This window comes from Mycteria americana, chromosome 3 (assembly GCF_035582795.1).
Source record: "Mycteria americana isolate JAX WOST 10 ecotype Jacksonville Zoo and Gardens chromosome 3, USCA_MyAme_1.0, whole genome shotgun sequence".
Lineage (NCBI taxonomy): Eukaryota > Metazoa > Chordata > Aves > Ciconiiformes > Ciconiidae > Mycteria > Mycteria americana.
The window spans coordinates 107,340,910-107,361,958 of NC_134367.1; the positions used below are offsets into that span (position 1 = coordinate 107,340,910).

The window sequence follows — 21,049 nt, forward strand, 5'->3', positions numbered from 1 at the left end:
GAGCCCCAAATAATGCCATATAAACCTTTAAAATTAATTCCACCACATACGTACAAGTCCAAGGAATCTTGTATACCAATCTTGCCTAATACAAAATGGCCTCGCTTTTGATAATCCATGGCAGCTCAAAAAGGCAAATACCTAAACAATAAAGTGACTGGTACAGCATAAACGATTAGACATAAGTGCACGCAAATAAGAATACCAGAGCTCTTTCCATAAAGATCAAGTTTAGAATATATTGTAAATGTTTTGTCTGTACTGCAAGGACATGTCAGTAATGCAGTGATGAATAAAACTGTATTCTTCTCTTCCTCCTACCTGAAAAGGTTACCGTCAATGTTACAGCCATGTGATTTTTAAAACTGCTGACCCAAAGCTAGAAGGAGAGATGCAAAGTCACTTACTCGGACACACGGAGGATGGTTTCTTTGCCTTCTTCCACTGAAATTTCAACATCATTCTTCACATGTTCCACCGTCAGCAGAGCTCCTTTAAAAAACAAGAGAAAAAGATACTGAACTTTCTTCCAGGAAAGATATCTTTCATAGTAGCAACAAAACAGTTACATTTCTTATCAAATAGGACCAGGTGACTGAACTGGCTCCTTCAAGTAAGATTGCCCAGGAAAGAAATCAATGTTCAGTCTCATATGCAAGAGGCTTCTTATTCTTGGCAATGCTTACAGCTTCAAATTGATAATGTCCAGCATACAGTAACCTGCAGTGAGCTCAGCAAGTGTCGGCAGCAATACCTTTTGCTTCCTAAGGGTATTGTAAAAATTAGTCCTGTCCCCCAATACATGTAGAGATGTAATCGGATTGCTTTTAGTTATTGAACAGTATAGTAACATACTCCATCCCAGCCCTGACATGTGCATCAAAGGAGATCAGTTACTGAATATACCAGTACTTTCTGAACAACGATGAGACTATTTTTAACCCGATTTAATGTTTATGAAGAGATTAGCCATTCAAACCCAAGAAACTCTATCCATGTAAAAGTGCAAGAAGCTTATACAGGGTTTTCAAAGTAGTTCATCAGTGACAGTAAAGGACGGTCTCTAGAAATAAAAGAATTATTTAAGTTTTCAGGCTGCATCATCAACTGGAAGACAGCTCTGCCCATATTCAAACCTTGATGCAAACCTGCTCTGATCTCGATGCTCTATAGCATGACACAGTAGCTCAAACAAAGCACTGAGCTAACTTGGCTGTATTTCTCGATTGGCTCTGGTCCAGATTCAGCCTGCTGAGCATAAGTAGAGGAGCTTGTGTTCTTTTGCTTTGCTCAGAAGCACGTACAAAGACAGCAAGCTTTTACATAGGCAAATATTACTTAAATGAAACTAGCCAAAGGACTATACTCCTAGGTCTTGAAAGGCACCTAACCTGTTACAGTCTTCATAGCGTGCCATGCACTTTATCTTCCCTAGAACAACGCACAGACTACCCAAGGCAGATGATGTTGTAAGCTATTAATACACTGGCCTAAATACAAAGCACTGGAGCTAGGAATTCCCTAGCTCTCACCTCTGCTCAGCTGCAAACCCTTCTTGTGGCATTAAGCTTTTATCAACAGTAAGTCAAGGTTCTTCTTCCCATCCCGCAGTTATCCATCTGTGAAAGTCAGGGTGACATCCCTTATGCAATATGTTTGTAAGTCATGTAAGTATTTTAATAACATGCATGGAAATACTTTGAAAATTACAAGTATTATGCACACCAAGCTATGTAATTAATACTAATGACATTAAAAGCTACTACAGTTTTCCCAGGGCACAGCCATGATGAATAGTACAAAGTAGGAATGAGTAGGATGAGTGTGCTTGTCTTCTTGATACAAACGTTTACCAAAATGTTTCATCTGTAATATGTAATATTTCTGATGTAATTATACAATCTCCTGAATTAAATCTCTACTGCCACTCACCACCTATCAAAAGAAAAGAATCCTCCAAAGCCCCTAAACCCATGTTAATCATAGCTCATATTGCATCATATCTTGCCTAGCAAATCAGTATAAACAAGTATCAGGAGAAATGTTGTTTAAAACTTATATATTATTATACCTTAAATCAGTAGTCATGCAAGCTGTATTCAACTCTGAAATGCATTTGGGAATAACAGCATGAAAAAGAAATCAATAAACTAAGATGAAGAATGGAAAGAATATGTATTTTGAATAGTTGTAACAAAATGGAGAAATTATATGGAATACGTATAAAAGCCTGTTTCCATACGGCAGAAAGCGTAATGAAAGAGGTTCTCACATTTTTAAAGGCAAAATAACATCGAAGGGCAGTGAGCAACTGAAAAAGCAAGATTCTGCAGTGCAAGTTTGAACCAGCTCCCCAGACGAGCTGAATTTTAGCAGCAGTTTAGAACTGACAATGAAAGATAGCAGCAACTAGGCAGAGCTCACAAACGAGCAATCTGAATTAGGACTGCCTTGAAAATTTAGCCTCAACGTGCTAAGTCACTCGAGGAGTCTACCTATGACTCAGTTTCTTTAGCGTAAGTTATGTGAAGTGCCGGCAGCTGTCACCACTGCCCGAAAAGCAACCTGCTGGAGACCAGCGGCCCCGAGGGCGACAGAACCAGCCCTGCCCGATCCCTGCAGACGGGGGCCGGGCAGACGCGGCGGAGCAGTCGCTGCGGAGCCTGACACGCGGCCGGGCTCCCGGGCCGGCGCCTCCTCAGCACCTCAAGTGCCAGCGGGACCCCGCGGGGGCCACTCCCGGGCGGCGACGTGGCCCCCTCAGCGCCGGCCTGCCCGCCGGGGACCGGCCCCGCCGTCCCCCTCAGCGAGGAGGGTTCGCCCCGCGCCCCAGGGACCCGCCGGCCGCCCCACCCGCCCGTGCCAAGGCCGCAGCGGGCACACGGCCCCGGCCTACAGCAGGGCCGGGCCGCAGAGGGAAGGACGGACACGGGCCTCCCCTCACGCCTCGCCCGTCCCCGCACGCGGGGACAACCGGCGCGCGGCGCCGCATGATGCAACGCGGCAGCCACGCGCCCGGCGGGCGGGCGGGCGGTGAGGGGACAGCGTCCGGTTAGGTCCCCCGAGGGAGCGGGGAGGGGGCGAAAAACCAAGGGCCGGCCCGCACTTACCGAGCGGGGGGCTCCCCGCGTTGACGGTGAGGCTCAGCGCCGCCATGCCCGCCGCCACCGCCGGCGCCGCGCCGGAACCAAAGGAGAGGGTGGGGCGGGGCGCGCGGCGGCGCCAGCTCGGCAAGGGCCAGATCCGCAGGCCCCGCCCCTGGCCCCGCCCGCCGAGGCGGGGCGGGGCCGTTCTGCGTCACTTCCGGCGGGGATGCTATAGCGGGGGGTGCGTGAGGTGGAGGGCCGTTTTCTCGCCCCCGTCACCGCCGGACAGCTCCTACAGGGGCTGCCGCGGCCGCCGCCGCTTTGCAGCCACGGCCCGAAGTCTGCCGGGAGGCGGCGGTGAGGTTGGAGCCGGGCGGGAGATGACTAACGGGCGGTGCGCCCGCCCGCGCTAGGTGAAGTGGCGGGGAAGCAGTCCTGTCTGGGTGCTCGGTAGGGGCTGGCGGCTGTGTGGGGGCTGCCCTGCCTCTAAGCGTCCCCTTGGCCTCGCTGGGGCCGGGTGCTCACCGGCGGGGCAGCCCGACGGCGGGAGCGGTGTCTGGTGCCGGCGCTTCTCCTCTCGCAGCTGCTCCGGCGCTTGGGCAGGCCCTTCCGAGAGCTTTGCAGGAGTTAACTGTAAAGACTCCTGAGCTAGGTGTCTGGCAGCAGCTGTAGAGATGGCTTCGGTCCCTTTTCTATGTATAACGATACAAACAAATCAAACGGTGCAACATACACGACACATTTGAGTGCAGTGGTTTAACCCATCTTTTTCCATAGAATGTTACTTGTTACATTCCTCACGAACACGCAGATTTTGCAGTGGGTCAAACCAGTCTTGGAATGAATTACAAAAATACTGTCAGCAGTTTTTCACAGGAGATGCTCAAGTTCACATTGTTACAAGGACAATGCAGTGTCACTGTGCTGCTTCCCGCCCCCCTTCCGTTTATTTTATAGATGGTACTATAGCACCTGATGGGCTAGCAGAGAAATGCTGAAATGCTTGATTGGTGGACCGGTGCTGTTCTGTGCAGTGGGCATAGTGGTATAGCCACAGCATGACTGCACCTTACGTGCTGGCTTTTATCCTTGATTCCTGCTGCTGGATTTTATCTCAACTTTCCTTTATATTTTCCCGTGTTAGCAGTTTTACAGTTTCTGTAAGCATGGAAAGTAGTACCATACATAACCGTCTTTACACCTCAGGTAGAAGCTGGTGTATGCTATGTGCATCTACTCCCATTGAGGTAACTGTAAATGAGCAGAGAGATAAATTACAGCAGAATTAGAAAGGGGCTTATGCTGAGGACATTTTCAAACATATAGCAAGTTTCAGATGAAAATAAGGATATAGAGACATAGATGAAGATTACTAATAGTGGGTTCTGTATTTGACTTTGTATTTTAATGATTAGATGGAAAGATTTATTAAGGCAAGCTTTGTGTCGTCTAAGTTGTTCTACGTTTTATCTTAATGTGTTTTGCAAATTCGCATGCAGATTTTGATGTGAATACTAAAGCATGTGTATCCAAGAATTCTGCAGAAGATAAAGGTGAGAATTATGTATAATTGAGGCAGTGAAATTAGATTAATCTTGTGCGTGCTACGTGGTTCAAACTTCAGTCACAATCAATATGTGGAATGATTAAACTTATAATGGGTCAAGATGACTAATTAAAGCAGGCTGAATCTGTCTTGCATGCTCTTACTAGTCATGCGCTTGAGGAAGGAGAAGAAAGGTAGGCTATAGATGAAAGGATTAGAAGCATGCGTTGTTCCTATATATGCAGCTTTAATCCACTGTCATGATAGCATTATGGACTGGCTGATGATGATAGTGAGGTAAGTGATAATCTTGCTAATTTATCTGTAAATGTTGTGATGACCTCACTAAGGAAAGAGCTTCCTTAGATCCTTTACCATGTGTGCACATGAAGAGACTGGGAACACTTTAGCAAGAGTTGCCTTGTTTGTATCTATTGGTGTCAAGATGTTCCCGCTTGCTGGAAATAGAGCCAGCTTTAAGCCAATGAAGTCATATTGGTGTTACCCTACTGTGAGGAGAGGATCTAGTCTAAAGACTCTAAGTAAATCAGAGATGTTAAATACTTTGTGTGATGAAAGGAGAAAGAAGTAACACACTGTTGAAAACTGAACTTTGAAATTTTCTTCTGTATGGGAAACATAGCTTTTTGTATCTTGAAGTTCTGTGCTAGCTTAAGGATGGTTTCAGTGGACCAAGAGTGTAGTTATTCGGAGGACTTAATCTTGTGGGCAGGGAGGAAGTGAGAATGGGTGCAGTGCAACTTGCAGGCTACTTTGCCATTCATAGTGTCAGCAGAGGTTAAGGCAAAAAAAAAAAAAAATGCTGGGAGAGCTTAAGCATTCAGTCTTTACCTAAGCAAGCAGCCAAGTTCAGGCACCCTCCCTGACACCACAAGCCCGAGAACCCAACATACGCCACTCTTCTATCCACACAGAGAACAGGAAGAAAACCACAACTATGTGTTGTCCATTGAAACTGGCATCTCTTCATGGCATGCTTCAGCATGTGTCATATTGTTAGGGAAATGGAGTCCCTAAGACTCCTTAATGTGGGGGTGAGGGACTTGGGTCACAAAATCGGGAGAAAATAAAGCACTTGAGGGGCCCCACTGGTTCAAGATACTCCAGAATCCTAAACTGAGCTTGAAGAGACTTCATCTGTTTTGGCTAAGGCTGCCAATTTTAGCTAGTCATATGGAATTTACTTCTTGTTCTCTTTTGTGTTCAAGTGGACTGAACAGCTGAATTCTGCTTTCCTAACCCCCACACCTATGGGAAAGCTGACTGGAACAGGCTCTCCAATTTTTAAGTTCATTTTAGGTGATCTTGTCCTCTGCTCTGTCGCCTCCCCTAACATGCCTATGTTCCACAGGAGGGGGAAGGGGTAGTGTCAGGTTCTTCAACTCTTGGGGCTGTTGGAAAGGCACCTGGACTTCGTTTCTCTCAAAATTTGGACATGAAAAATTTCAAGTTCCAGCATTTCTGTTGTCTCCATGTATGACTAAGTGACCTAGGATGCCCAAAGCTCTCCAAGACTGAGGTGGCATAGACCCTGTGACAGAGGCATTTCAGATCATCAGAGAGGTGCTGGGAACTCCTCCCACTGTTGCAGTTTCCTTGGGTTCTCCTCAACTGAGGTCTCCTGAGCCCTGCTGTATTAACACTTTGCTGATCCTCAATGGATCCAATGATCCAGGAAGCCCTATTTGAAATGTCAGAGGCCCACCTGGACTGCATCCTCACTCCTGCAAAACTCAGACAACCCAACTCACCACAAATAGCAATCTTGGCCACCCCAAAAATTCAAAGACTCACTTCTAAGAATCAAAACTGTCAACTTTATAATAACAAAAAACATTGAGCAAGATCAGATAAATTACTTAACATGATTTTGTGCCCTGAATATTAAGATGATTTTTGGACTGTAGTGTTATGATTAGCAGTATATTAAGCACAGTCGTACCACGTGAAGAATGAATACGCCCAAAGAATATGGAAAACTACTATTGAAGAAATGTGACTTTTTTGATGATGTCTGCTAAACACAACAAAACAATCTGATCCAACATATACCTAGAGATTCTGTATGTAATTTTGAAATTCTTGAACACCTTAATGGAGTAATTCGGTTCAGATTCTATAAAACAAAATTTCAAGCTCAGTTATCTTCTTTCTTTCTTATTCTCCAAGCTCACTTTCTCAGCCTGCCAGGCCCAGTGAAGATGCTTTACTGCTTTAAGGCACAAGAGATTGTTTAACGGTGTTAGGAATACGACTGGCATAATAGTCATAATTTCTCAAAGTGGCAAGGACCCCAGCTGAATTCATGTGTTTCACTTCCTTGTTATACTGAAATGAATTTCCATGGATATCAGTTATCTTGCCTGCAAAAAAAAGGAAAAAAAATTATTACACCAAACAGGAGTTGGAGAGAGATAATCTATTTTATTAGTACAAGTGATATAACTAAAAAAAAGCAGACACTTTTTGGCGTACACATGCCTGTCTTCAGATGTGTAGTATCTTTGCTCCCAGTTCAAGTGCAACAGTTTGTTATTGACTGAAATCAAATAACTAATGGTTTTCTTTTCTTTCAGCGATACTTAAATTCCTTGTGTTTCAGGAAAAGGAAAACATCATCTCTCTCTTACAGACTAATTAAAATGCTTCCCGAGTAGCTTATACATCGGCCGTTGACAAGAAGAAAAAAAAATCCTCAGTTCAAGTAAAAGCCAGGGTAAGTCTACACAACAAACACTAACATAATATAGAAATAACCCAGCTGGTTTTAAATGAGTTTCTAGAAATCACTTCGCAAGAGCAACACAGATCTTTATGCAAGCTGATTTAACCACGAGATACCTACATAACAAGGAGGCTAAATACAGCACTGTGCTGCCCCAGATTGGTTACTTTTTTGTGCCTGAGCTAACCTGTTTAAAGCTATCCCAGTTACCAACACTAGAGACTGCAGAGGAGTTAATGTCGTTATGAAGCCTGTTATCCTTGCTTGACAGAATTTAGGAGATCAAAACCCACAATTTTAGCACAGGGTGGTAAAAGGTCTATCAACGTGAACAGCAGAGAAAGTATAATACTACTATGTATATTCAAATTCTTGCCAGTCAGACTTTTTCATAACTTCTCTAACACCCTACCCCCTAGAAAGGTGAAGTGGCTTATGTTGGCTGGAGACCACTAATTTTACTGAATTACATGAATGACTCTATTTTGGAGTTTGTACATCCGAGGAACAACTGCATGATTTGGCCTATTTTTGTTGTTTTAAAGAATTCGATTACATAATATGTTACTAATAATAAATTACTATATCCAGTTAGTAGGACAGCATGATTTTACTGTGAAATAGTAGCCAACAGAAAAAAGCCATTTGTTTTGAAAATACTAAAAGTAACATACCCAAAATATTGGAATTTGGCTTTTTTAATTATTTCACAGTTATTGACTATATTAGTCCAGGGCAAAACAGATCATATCACGCTTTCCAGAGCATAATTTGCTGTCCCTTTGGAGTTACTTGATTTCAAAGGGCTCAAAGCTCCTAGTGAATCGTGACTATTTAAAAATACATACGTACTGTCATTTTTCTTTGCAAAGACATGTTTGGAAATTCTTTTTTTCTATGAAAAGTATAAATAACTTTAAATTGATGCAGTTTCACTTACCTTGGAATTTTGAATGCTATTAACTTACCTCCCACAGCATGTAGAATAGCTTCAGGTGCACATGTATCCCATTTCTTGCACCCAGGACTGGCATATACATAAGCAGATGCCTTGCCTTCTATAAGTTGAATGATCTGTTACGAATAGAGAATGGCAATCATTGCAAAGGATCTAGGCATTTAGAAATGGGTAAAAATTACACCAGGAAACAGGGATGAGATCAGTTTATTCTATGTACTTACAGTCAGAAAAGGAACACTAGCCCTTTCCTTTCTGATATTACAAGAAATTAAATTAAGATTTAGAAAGCTATACTGTATTACCATTCTGAATGATCTATTTTTGATTGTTATAAATACAGTCTTGTCCTGGTTTCAGCTGGGATAGAGTTAATTTTCTTCCTAGTAGCTGGTGTAGTGCTGTTTTTTGGATTTAGGATGAGAATAATGTTGATAACACTGTTTTAGTCGTTGCTGAGCAGTGCTTACACTAAGTCAAGGACTTTTCAGCTTCTCATATTGTCCTACCAACTGAGAAGGCTGGAGATGCACAAGAAGCTGGGAGGGGACACAGCCAGGACAGCTGACCCAAACTGGCCAAAGGAATATTCCACACCATATGACATAATGCTGAACAAAAAACTGGGGGGAGTTGGCTGGGGGGGCACGGCTGCTGCTTGGGAACTGGCCAGGCACTGGTCAGTGGGTGGTAAGCAACTGCATTGTGCATCACTTGTTCTGTATATTCTTTTATCATTATTATTATTTTCCTTTCCTTTTCTGTCCTATTAAACTGTCTTTATCTCAACCCACGAGTTTTCTCACTTTTACTCTTCTGATTCTCTCCCTCATCCCACTGAGGGGGGAGTGAACGAACGGCTGTGTGGTGTTTAGCTGCCTGCTGGGTTAAACCAGGACAAGTCTATAGTATGAAAATCTGCTTTTAGTTTCAGAAACAAGAATTCCCATCTTGTGCAAGTACCAAAAACATAAAGTGGAAATTATCTCCATGTTGTCTTGGTGCCATTTTGGGCCTTGCACACATTGGAGAAAAGAGATTGGAGGGTCTGGTTTTGATAGCCATGACAAAACTAAGCATTAAAAACTGTAGCAAATGAGTATTCCCTATATGCAGAGAAGTTTTGCAAAGGAAATACCACTGTATGCTTCTATTTTTATCCTTTCATATGTGCTGCTAGATAGTTGGAACAAAAACTGTATTAACGTGAACAGGAGGGAACGTCTAATAATTGTGATTAAACTGAATTTGCATTTAGTCATTCTGGTCTTATAACTTTTTATTTTCTCCCCTAGAAACAGAATACTGGGGAAGATGGACCTCAGCCATGACCAGCACGGCCACTGTTACAAAGATACCCATACCAAATTCTCTCTACCTCACAGCAGACTGAATGCTAGGAAGAGAAGTTGTGCTGGGGAAGGAGGAAGAAGTCTCCTGTACATTCATGCAAGTAAGCAAATGATTGCTTTAAAAATTCTTTTTCTTTTTGCAAAGGTACCACCTCCCAGTAAAAACAAAAGATTTGGAGTTTTCATACCTTGTTTCCTGCTCCTCCGACTCTGATGACACTGTCTGGGTTCAAGGCACTGATGCAGTCATTTACCAGGGTACTGCTGTGAGAACGGGTGGTAACGATGATGTGTTTCCCAGCAGGTGCTTCTGTGAGCTGAAATCCAAAGGCACCTATGCCCAGGACTCCCCAGATTGTCCTGCCCAACACAGCACCAGATCCTGCCTAAGAAAAAGGTACACAGGTCCAGGTGATGGTTAATCATAGTGATCAGCACTTAAAGCACAAATGGAAAGGAGTACCTAGAGACATCTCTGCATATCAGGGAATATAATATTAATACTGGGTTATACATTTAGACAATGGCACTTAAAAAGAACTACTCTAGAGCCCAGAGTGAAAAATTGGCTCTCTTTCCCTCTAAAGCAATGACATCATTTACCCTTTTCTTATCTGTGACATTGTGGTGGTGCATTACATCCTGCCTCCAGTGACTGACAAATTAATATTTGTGTACTTCTGTACTTCAGGCACAATCTGTAACTGAAAATATCTTGTCATTTTAAATGTTTTGTCATACATATCACATAGAACATATAGAATCAGCTGACGATACGCCTTACATCAGCTCAAGAGCTTTTTCTTTAAATTCTAGTAAGTTTAATTAATCAGACTGCATCATGAGCTCCCCCCCCCGATAATACTGAAATAATCTCCAAACATGTGTAAATGCTTGTAGGCTGGCTGTCCTGGACCTACACCTGAAACCTGGCCTGATACACTCTAACCCAGCTGTCAGTGACAGATACGCTTGGTTTATTTAGGGCTGCAGATTTATGGCAGTTACCACACATCACGAATGCAACTATTGCACGGATTTACTAAAGAATTTCTAGCAAAGACTGCAAAAACACCGATCTGTACCTGTTTTACAATATATACGTTACATGTACTGTAGTACTATGTACAGTACCTATGTGACATACACTGTATTAGTGTATTATATAAGCCTCAGGATTCAGTATGGCTGTTAGTAGGTCCCTGAGATTCAGTTCCTGGAAACCAACATATGAACTTGTATATATTTAATAAAAACAACAACACCTTATATTACAACATTAACTCCACTACACACTGCTTTTCAGTTGAAAGTGTGCTAACTAGAAATGGCTTAGAAGTGACAGTTAGAAATCACCTAATGCTTTTAAACAAATCAATGCATTTAATACCTCATAGTTGTAATATGGTTGGTTAATAACTCCTGCTATTGCTTTGCCTCCATAAGCAATTCCAATAAGAACCGTTACGTGGTCAAGGAGACCTGTACAGAAATAATATGAATGTAGTTATGCTTGAAAAAGAGAAAGTATATATATAAAAAAAATAAACCTTCAATAAAAGTCCACAAGTTGATATGCAGGGTGGTATCTTAAAAATGCAAATACGAATCAGGATTTTCAGGTGTAATAGGTTGGTTGATATAAATTTTTAGTAATTTAGCCTTGAGGTCTGCAAAAAAAATGCCCCGCATAGAATTCTCTTAATAGAACTATGTTATAATGAACACATAATGAGAGAGAAGTTTAAAGATACAACTAAATAGCAGTATATGATGACATTCTTCTGTAATTGTGTGAATTCTTTAATGGTATTCAAAACTAGCAATTTGTTGACAGTCGTACATGTCTTTCCCTGAAAAGGGGAAAAAATCTGCCTAGAAGATTTTACATTAATCAACTAAAATATGCAGCAGGAGGCTAAAGCAAGGTTTTGGCATATTGTTTTTGGAGGTTTTTATTTTTTCTTCTTCTTCTTCATTTTAGGGTCTATTTCTATGGACAGAAATTAGGCTTTGCTGAAAACGGTTTCTGCCCATAACTGAAGAATAATGATTTAGGGGAAGATGTTTTATTTTGAAAGGTCTACAAATACAGCTGTGGTATTTGGGTTGTTTGAAGAGGAGATATAATTGAGCATATTCCTGTGTGAATGGGAGATTTAGTCCTCAATTCAAAGTATATGCAAAATTGTAAGTTTCACTAAAACCTTAAGACAACCCGCCAGCAATCAAAGGCAGCCCTTGGCTCCCTGAAATGATAAAAACTGGTGGGCACTCAGTAGCCCATCAGGAATATTCAATACTGGTTAGAATTGAATGGAATGATTTAAAAGTTCCATAAAACTCAAAAAGTATAGAAACAACATCAGCCTTATAAAACAATATTGTATGTAACATATCATAAAGCTATCTACCTGTACATGCTACTTTATTACACTGCTATAATCTTTTTTGAATTTGCAGAATTAAAAGATAAGCCAACCTTCAGTGTACTCCTTGGTTCCATCCAAAGGATCAACCCATATTACGAGCTTTAAAAATAAAAAAATAAGGAAAATTAACAAATACAAATCATGTAAATGACCATGCAAAGTATACATTTTACTTTAGTGCTTTTATTTCCTTACAGTAGTAAGGAAATAAAGAGATTCAGATTTTTAACATTATGATATAACTGAAGCCTACAGTAGTATTTTACACAAAAAAGCTTAAAAACTGACTGGAAATTCTCAGCAAATATCTTAATAGAGGTATGAAGGCTTAAACTGAACATGGAAATGACGTTACTTTCTTATGTCCAAATTAGATTCCCTCCAAATAAATTTGAATCACAAGTTGTAACAAGCAAATTTCCATTTCCCATTACTGCGCACAGGGATATGCAGCATTTCCAGGTCTGGAGGTGTGATTCTCATGACTACATTTCAGTTTTCAAACCAGAGAGAAAAACTGGCAACACTGAAATAACCTTTTTTCATAATACATTCTTAGCTAAAATCAGTAAGTAATATAGATAGAGTGTAAAATATGAAGACATATGTATAGCATTACCACATTACCTCTTCTTCTTTAATTCCTGTGTACTGAGCAGGACAAGTTTTCTTCAGTATTTCTTCACAGTGACCATCTTCAATTAATTCCTCAGTCACCTCATCAGTGGACAGTTCCTAACAAAAGGAGTCTCAAAATTGTTAGAAAAAGGTGTTGGACTCACCCTGATTTGCCTTAGAACTGTGGATTTGCTTGCAGCTTACTTGACAAAGCTGATGAAATGGGATGGAAAAAATTTTTTTTTTTTTTTTAAAACAGATGATTTCCTAAAACCTCCCAAAGCAAATTCCACTGCAAGTTACAGCAAATTAAATTGTTAGTATGAAATAAATTAGGTACTTACTTCTTCTCCTATGATTGTCACCTTGGGAAACTTCCGTGCCAGGGAAGCACAAATGCTCATTTGTACCAGTCGGTCCGCTTTGGTCTGCAAGTCATTGGCTCCAGTCTGTCAAAGGATGGATAGGAATTTGTGTATTTCAAAACAACAACAACAAAACCCAGTACAATGGCCCATATGTCACTCTGAATATCTACCTTGTAATGAAAAAGAAGTCTAATTTGATAAATCATCAACCCAGTAAGTGATCTTGAGAGAGGCAGGCTAAAAATTGAAAGAAGCAAAGTTTCCCTGTACACCCCAGAGCTAAGATAGACTGGTATGATATTAGAACAATATTTACATGCTGTGTTCTTCTCATGCACTGGTGCAATTGTACTGAATATGTATTTGTGCAAATACTATTCTATGTACAGAATAAATTAATACAAGTATGAGCCCAGATATAATACAAGAAGAGGGAAAAGCAAAAATTAAGATATTAACAGGAAGAAAATAAATATTTTAAGGCTCACTGGAGAGACATGGCAAATTACGAAAGAGGAGAAATATAGGCAAGGTGTTAGTAAAAGGTGATTTAAAAGTCCAGTTAATCTAGCTTGTTTAAAAAAAAAATGGAAACAATTATGATGTATAAACTTCTAAATAGTGAACAGTTCCTTAGTCTAGCAGAGAAAGGCCAAGGAGGGCCAGAAGCTAACCAGTGAAATTGAATTGGACAGTAACACCCATACATTTTTTCCAAAAAAATACTAGACAGGAAAGAGTAGATTTGGTGTCTGAAGATGACATGAAACAATGAGTTAAAGCCTTCCCAAAAGATGCAGTGTAGCCAAACATAGGTTGCCAGATGGGTTACAGTAATTTCTTCTCGAGCATTAATAACCTGCTATATAGTGGAAGTGGGTAATTTATTAATACTTTCTCGCCTTAATCTTCATGTATCTATGAATGGAGGAGCCCTTTAGGTCCAGAGACAGAATCCCAGTAAGAAATACTTCTGTAAGCACAGGAGTTAAGAAAGCCAGTTCATCCAAGGATTTGCATCTTAGCTGAATCAAACAAAAATTTTGTTATCTGCTTGTATCTTACTTGGTGACAACATGAAAATTGTTTTATCCAGCTACAGAAATTAGCCATAGGAATGGAATATTCCATTTAGAATCATGTTATGGGTTAATTTTTGCATGCTCAAAACCTAGTCTGTCCCTTAGCCAATTGCCTATTTTTACAAAACTTGATCTTTTCCTTTGAAATTTCCCTCTTATCCCCTAATAAATTTGGTTGAATTTGGCACTGAGTTTAGACTTTGAAAGATCAAGTTATTGCAGAGAATGTCTCTTGTTCCAGGACATCAACCTAATAAAACAGTATAAAGTAGCTCTTCAAAACAGTCATTAATAATGTAAGAATGGCTGGACAAAATGTCTACCTACCAACTGGGGAAAAAAAAAAAAGTAAAAATGCTACAAGGAGAAGCACTATAAATGGAGAGCTTAGAGTTGACTGGGGGGAAAGAAAACTCGGGACATCAGGAGAGGAAGGAGAGGAGCTAGCTAAAAATTCAACTGTCCTTGAACTATTTTTCCTCATCTAGATAAATGGATGGGAGGTCAATGTGTTGAGGGAAACGGTGGAACACTGTCTTCCTAGGTTTTCTAAAGCTTTCAGTAAGGCCAGTTGGAATTGGTCTTGATGTTTGCTGACTGCAGAAAGAGGATGAATGATGAGAAGCAGCACTTTCTGTTCTTGGGCATCTCTTCACTCCAGACTGTAAAGCAGAGGCACATACAGGTTCTCTCTCTTGCATTCTTCCTCTTTCTTCACCAGCCACCTTTGACAAGAAGCTTGCAGGAATTCTGAGATTGCTAGTCCCTCAAACAGGAACCTCTTCTGTTGGTCATTGTTTTCAATTTAATTTTCTGTGTTTGTAGTACTCATTTAAAAAAAAAAAAGTATGTATAACCAGTCTTATTTAGAAACAATATCACCTGTTACTTTTGATAATTTTTGTTATACTGTATTAACAATTATTTACTTAATTGGTTACAGAGCTTAAAATGTGTTCATTTGCTGATTTTATTATATTAGAAAATGATTGAGCAATGCATTCCTGATTTACTGGGAAATAATATTAACACACGTGTATTTTTTTGAAGTGAAACTGAATTAAACAGATAAAAGCCAGCATTTAGTTTTAGTTAAAATGACCTTAACCGTGCTGGACTCTTAAAAAATAAGCTTAATTAAACTTGTTTATGCATTTAAAACTAACTGGTTAATAAAACAAAGTACACACAGTGCTTAATTTGTACCTCTGGATGCAAGTATTTTCAGGCTTCCTTGTAGTGAAGCTGCATTAGTTTTTCCAAGAACCTAAAAGCAGGTTATGTGGGAGAGTATATTCTACTTGCATGTGTCTGAGAGTCCTGCTATGCATCTAAGTACTTTTGAAAACACAGACCATTACCTTCCAGGTTTTTTTTAATTCTCTCCCCCATACACCTGATTTTAATTGCTTAGGAAAAAAGGGAATAAGAAAAACTTGCAAATGTTTTTGTAGTGGTGAACATAACTGACTAAATGGGGAAAAAAAAATCTTTTTGCATCTACTGTCTGAACTGACAATAATAGCCGTAAAGGATCAGGTTTTTCTTCACAACTGGCTGAAAGTGCTTACTATCAGAAAAATGTAAATACCAGCAATTGCTTCAATGTAAAGACCAAAAATAATATAGATACCTAATGCAGTCCATAATCTTCAAAAATACCACTTTGACCTGTATCTAACTCAGCATTAATAAGAGAAATTAAATTGGAACAAAGTAAAAGTAATACCTTCTCCACTATCCCCAGATCTCCTGCAGCCATTACATTTCTAACAATTGTTGCAGCTTTTTCCGCAACAGAATATGCAGAGGCGACCACACGCATGAGTAGAGCTGGAGAAGCCATACTGAATGCTGAAAAGAAACAAAAAGCAAACTTGTACATTTCTCTCTTCAAGAGAAGACAAGAAGGAAAATATTTTACGTAACATTCCAAACAGATACAGTTTAAGCTGAGTAGGAAGAGGAAAGTGGGTTACTGCCAGTGAGTAGTAATGAAGTGAGCTTTGACTTTTTAAAAAATACACTTAACAAACACAGGCATGTAAAGCTATTTTAGACAAGATTTTTCAAATATCCGTGCTCTGTCTGACAGTGAACCTAGTTCTCACTAAAATAAAATCTGGCATTAAACAAGAACATCAGCAGCAGCAGAAACTCTTTATCATAAACGTTAAGAAAAAGTGTAGTCTACACACAGTACTCATTTTTTGTACATTTTGAACATAAGTTCATTTTTTCAGAACTGAACCTACAGAGTTGGTTTGTGCCCAGACTCAAGCACAAGGCTACCAGACAGGACGACAAGAGCAACTTTACTTACTATTTTTATTTGTTTAAATATGAAGTAGGCTTTTGTAGATGGCCTAATTGTGGACACAAAATAGGCTAATGATATGCAGATACTGCAGACACTGCACTTGTATGCGAAAGTCTATTCATCTAAATTCTACCATCCTTTCTGTAGTTCTTTAACTTCTCTTGATTGCTTTAAGGAAATCTGTTACATCTTACATCCTCCCCTCAACACTGCATGTCCTGTCATTCTTCCTACTGTATTGTCTTCTGCGTCTGTTCCCCAGCACACATCAGTGCAATTCACTATGCCTTCAGTTCCCAAATAGAAGAATAACTATCACTCTTGCAAAAGGCTAGCAATCGTCCATTCCTCCCAGCTTTTCTCTACCTCAGGAAAAAGAAGTAGTGATAACCACGCTGTATTCTTTAAAACACAGTGCTAATTGCTTTTTATGTTTTCCTGTCAGTTTTTTCTATCAGTGTAGATTACGTGCTTTTTGGGTTGGGCTCACATGTAGGATATACTTCCAAGTAAGCACTTGAGCACAGAGCTAGAAAAAAAATACAGAGAAACTCATTAATTACCACATAGAAGACGATATATTAGGCTTCCCTCACAATCAGTATTGGCAGCAATTGCAGTGAGTATTGCGTAAGTGGCAATAGGTCATTACACAATACCTTTCTTCCCTTGCTTGAGAAATCTACTTGGTAAAGTATAATATAATGAGGTGATAAGGCTAGCTACTGTAGATGATATTGATGTGACCTCAAGTTCACGTCTGTTTACAGCAAACAGCAATGTTAGAGGTATCAAAATCCCAAATTTAGCTGGTTTAAGAACTTTTTCAGCATTTTAGAAACACTGCACGGGTATCTCTAAAGTCAGAAGATCTCTGAAGCTATAAGAGTAGAGTGATTGTGTAAGTACATTCAAAAAGCACAGTTGCTACTGTTAATTATTATTTACTGCTCACAGATGGGAGCGAAGTGCTCTGGCGTCCTGTAAAATAGCCAAGGCCCATACCCAAAGCGCACATGCAGGCTGTCTTGGACAATGGTTACAGGGAAAATTTTGGAAACGATACCTGTGGCAAAAAGCAGCTCTCAAACAACTGAAAGTCGTAGAGCAAATACATGTTATAACGCATGGGAAGACAGATACTATTTTAAGTATATACCATCATATGAAACAAGTTAACAGGAAGGAAAATTGAATGTAGTTCATTCCATACTGAAAATATCTGGAATATGAGTACTTCTGATAGAGAGTAAAAAAATTAGCATATTAGATGGGAAGCTTGGGTGAAAGAATTGAGCTCAGAAGAAGATAATTACAATTTTAAGCTCAGCTTCTCGTTCTTCATTTGACCGTTTACTGCACATTTGATCCTGCTTCGTAAAATGAGGTTAAAACTTACTTAATTGTTTTAAAGGCTTGATTTATTCAATGTTTCCATAAAGTTTCAAAAGACTCGGAAAACAATACAGAAATACTATCTTACATTCTTGAAGCTTGACCCAAGGTGTTTCTTGGGTACACTTTTATTGGACATTCTTAAGGCAAACAAGTATACTTTCTTTGTGTAGTGAACTTATACCTGAAATCTCTAAGCAAAGCTTAAAATTAAAATATTCTTATGAAAAACAAGATTTATTAAGAGAAACTGAAATGGGAGGTTCAACGCCCCCTCCTCCCCAATACAGAGTAGCTAAATAATGAAGAGCAAAGTATATTATTACTGCAAAAGGTGCCTTAAATTTTTACAGGGCTGCATCTCCTGTGTGGCATATTTTCTGGTGTGTTGGACCTTTTTGGTTAGATAAGTGTGTGTGCTACTTGGCCGTAAGTTTCTCATCTCTCTGACTTTTTGATCTCAAATTGACTAGTTTGTTTATAAGTTTTATGGCACATTCTTTCTGATGAAGGCAATGTCTAATGTATACTTCCACAGTACATTCTAGAATATATTGCTTGCGTTGGACAAACAAGTTTGACTCTTACAAAACTGTACAGTTTACAAAGATCGCACGGCAACTATCCCTCAGTTTAAATTTGTGTATTATTTTCAAAACATGCCTTGTCCTCCAGAGACCATCCATCCTTTCTCCTAGCCGAGCAACCAAATTATTGAATGGTCTCAACTTGACAAATCAGTTTGATACCTACTCAAATAAATGAGTTCTCCAGTTCTTGTTACGCATTTTAACTTTGAAATACTTAAATATTACAGGGTGGCTACAATTAATTTATCGAAACAAGTATGACGGATTTGTTGATGTTGCTACCTCCGTCTCTTTTCTGCAAACACCCATTTTCCAAATTTATCATTTCACCTGATGAAAGGAGAAAACGGACATGACGCACAGCGTGCCTTCGAATGCGAGTGCTAAGCTACGACTTCTTCCTCTGAACTCTTCAAAGCCCGAGTGGACAGAGCTCCCTATTCCTTTACAATAAACTTTGACTCGCATTTAGGTAAAGGTAAAATTTTTATTCTGCGTAATGTGAGGAAACGGTATTTCTCCAGCAGAAGCGGGGAGTGGGAACGCCTGGGTCCCACTGCGGTTCATCTACAGACTTACAGTGGGAAAGGGCTGCGCTACCTCATTTCACCAAAGTGCTTTGAGGCCTTTTGAGTTTGTATTGAAAAAAAAAAAAGCCCGTTCCTGATTCTCTTTCATGAGGATTCCCGGCGGTGAACGGGCTCCGGACCGGCCAGCGTTACCGGGCACTGAACGCTGCTCTCTGAATGCGTTTAGTTGAGCATTGCATGATCTGAAATAGGTGGTCGTGGGTGGCAGGAAAAGCTCTCTCTGCTGGGGCGACGGCTAACTCACCTCGATCTCCGCAGCGTCCCTTGCGCTCCTCCGGCGGCCGAGCCTCTCGCCTCTCCCCTCTCCGCCCGTCACCGTTCACCAGCAGCCTGCGGAGCTCTCAGAGCTCACCGGGAGCCCTCCCCGTCGGTCCCCTTGCCAAACGATGAAGTAACCGAAACCGAGCTCCAGGCCCCGCCGCTCAGCTCCCGCCCCGCCCCGCGCCCGCCGGCGGACCCGCCGGGCCGCCCCTGTAGGCGGTGCCCGCCCCTGCGGCCTCTGCGCCGGCTTCTTCGGGGAGAGCTCGCCCCGATCGCGTCAGGGGGCGCCGCTGCCTTTACAAAAGAGGCTCGGAGCGCCCCAAATCCTCCCGGCTCCGGGAAGGGCCGAAGCGCTCCCCCGCCCCTCCCCCCGCCCTGCCCGTCGGGAGGCCTCCGCGGCGGGGAGGAAAACGCGTTGCTGCGTGACGTGTCCCTTCCCGCGGCCCGTCGTCGCCGCCGCGCCGCTTTCCGTAGCGCAGGCGGAAGCGTTTCCCCAGCGCCCGTCGCAGGGAGCCCGTGACGATGTTTGGGGCCTGGCGGGCGCCGCCGCTGGCCCGGGCCGGGGCGCGGGTCGGGCTGCGCGCGCGGGCGGGGGTCGCCTGGGGCTGGGCGCGCTCCGCCGCCTCGGAGGCCGAGAGCCGGCAGCCCGCGGCGGAGAGCCGGCAGGACTCCCAGTACCGGGACACGGTGCTGCTGCCGCGCAGCCGCTTCCCCGCGCAGCTACCGGGGCGGCTGCAGCCCGAGACCGAGCTGGAGACGCAGCAGGTAGCGGCCGGGGCCGGGGCTGGCTCGCCCGGGGGGTGTGTGCCCCGAGAGGCGTGCGGGGCTCCCCGGGCGCGGCGAGGCCCGGCCCCGCGGCAGAGCCCCGGCCCCGGGAGGGCGGGCGGGGGCGGCGGGCGGAGGTTTTTGGACGGGCCCGCCTTTTCTGCCCTTAGCTTCTTGTAGGCCCGGGCTTTCGCGGGTGCCTGGCCAGGCCGTCCGAAGTTAGCTGTCGGAGAAAGGTGGAGAGCACGGGATCTTTGGTTAGTTAGTTATCCGTAGCCTGGGTGCTCCCACCTTTCTTATGGCTTCGTTTGGAGAAAGAGTAACGACCCCCCTAATAGTGGAGAGCCAGAGTAATCATGCTAGGCTTAGTATCATGCCTGTCTCGGGCTTTTTAATAGTTTTAAACTACTGACATCTTCTGTTACAGAGTTGGAAAAGTTAACTCTGCGCGTTTGTTTGTTTTCAATATACATTTTACTGGGAAGGTAAAATTCAGGCTTTCTGGAAGTGCAAAGGCCTGTGATGATTTAGGTGTTTTCTTGTTGTCTCTACAGAAATGTGGTTTTTCGGAACTGTATTCATGGCAAAGGCAAAGGAAAACAAAGCAGGAATTTTGTCTTCACGACGGACCGCCTTATGCCAATGGAGACCCTCATGTTGGCCATGCATTAAATAAAGTAAATATTTCCTCATTCTGTGTACTGTGTTGAAGTGATAAATACTTCCCATAATGTGCTGTGTGTTCTCCATTCCCATTTAAACCAATGACACTTTAAAGTGTTTGGTATTTTGGTAGACAGCACTTTTAAAAAGTAAATGACACGGTTACGTAGATATCGTATGATGCCACAGTGACATAGATACCATACCATGACATAAATACCATATACCAGTATACGGTACCTATATGCTGGATGCTCATTTGTGAGGCTGAATGTTT

General features: G+C 41.9%; 3 protein-coding genes and 1 long non-coding RNA gene across 15 annotated transcripts in view; 2 read left to right on the forward strand and 2 right to left on the reverse strand.

Moving 5' to 3' along the window:
- Window positions 1-3,242, reverse strand: part of EPRS1 (glutamyl-prolyl-tRNA synthetase 1) — a 48,711-nt gene extending 45,469 nt beyond the window's left edge. For all 4 annotated transcript variants that reach the window (XM_075496450.1, XM_075496452.1, XM_075496451.1 and 1 more), the window contains exons 1-2: window positions 3,111-3,242; window positions 408-492 (exon numbers count right to left, since the gene is read on the reverse strand). In XM_075496450.1, the coding sequence (XP_075352565.1) occupies window positions 408-492; window positions 3,111-3,156 (131 nt within the window). In that variant the 5' untranslated portion in view covers window positions 3,157-3,242. The remainder of the gene's footprint in view (window positions 1-407; window positions 493-3,110) is intronic.
- Window positions 3,243-3,318: 76 nt separating this feature from the next.
- Window positions 3,319-19,121, forward strand: LOC142407222 (uncharacterized). Of its 9 annotated transcripts, XR_012774849.1 has the most exons (7): window positions 3,319-3,499; window positions 4,586-4,639; window positions 7,286-7,369; window positions 8,828-9,026; window positions 9,632-9,789; window positions 12,998-13,054; window positions 18,721-19,121. It is a non-coding gene; the product is annotated as an uncharacterized LOC142407222 (long non-coding RNA). The 9 variants fall into 9 exon arrangements; XR_012774847.1 differs by having other exon boundaries at window positions 4,586-7,369; window positions 8,818-9,026; XR_012774845.1 differs by having other exon boundaries at window positions 4,586-7,369.
- Window positions 6,868-19,596, reverse strand: BPNT1 (3'(2'), 5'-bisphosphate nucleotidase 1). The gene is made up of 9 exons (XM_075496454.1): window positions 19,328-19,596; window positions 15,918-16,042; window positions 13,083-13,187; window positions 12,748-12,855; window positions 12,171-12,219; window positions 11,079-11,170; window positions 9,877-10,074; window positions 8,347-8,452; window positions 6,868-7,016 (listed from the first exon to the last, which is right to left on the reverse strand). Exons 2-9 carry the CDS (start codon window positions 16,032-16,034, stop codon window positions 6,868-6,870), a joined length of 924 nt encoding a protein of 307 aa, XP_075352569.1. The 5' UTR covers window positions 16,035-16,042; window positions 19,328-19,596.
- Window positions 19,597-19,730: 134 nt separating this feature from the next.
- IARS2 (isoleucyl-tRNA synthetase 2, mitochondrial) overlaps window positions 19,731-21,049 on the forward strand; it is a 29,301-nt gene continuing 27,982 nt past the window's right edge. The window contains exons 1-2 of the mRNA XM_075496453.1: window positions 19,731-20,109; window positions 20,664-20,786. Of these exons, the coding sequence (XP_075352568.1) occupies window positions 19,867-20,109; window positions 20,664-20,786 (366 nt within the window). The 5' untranslated portion in view covers window positions 19,731-19,866. The remainder of the gene's footprint in view (window positions 20,110-20,663; window positions 20,787-21,049) is intronic.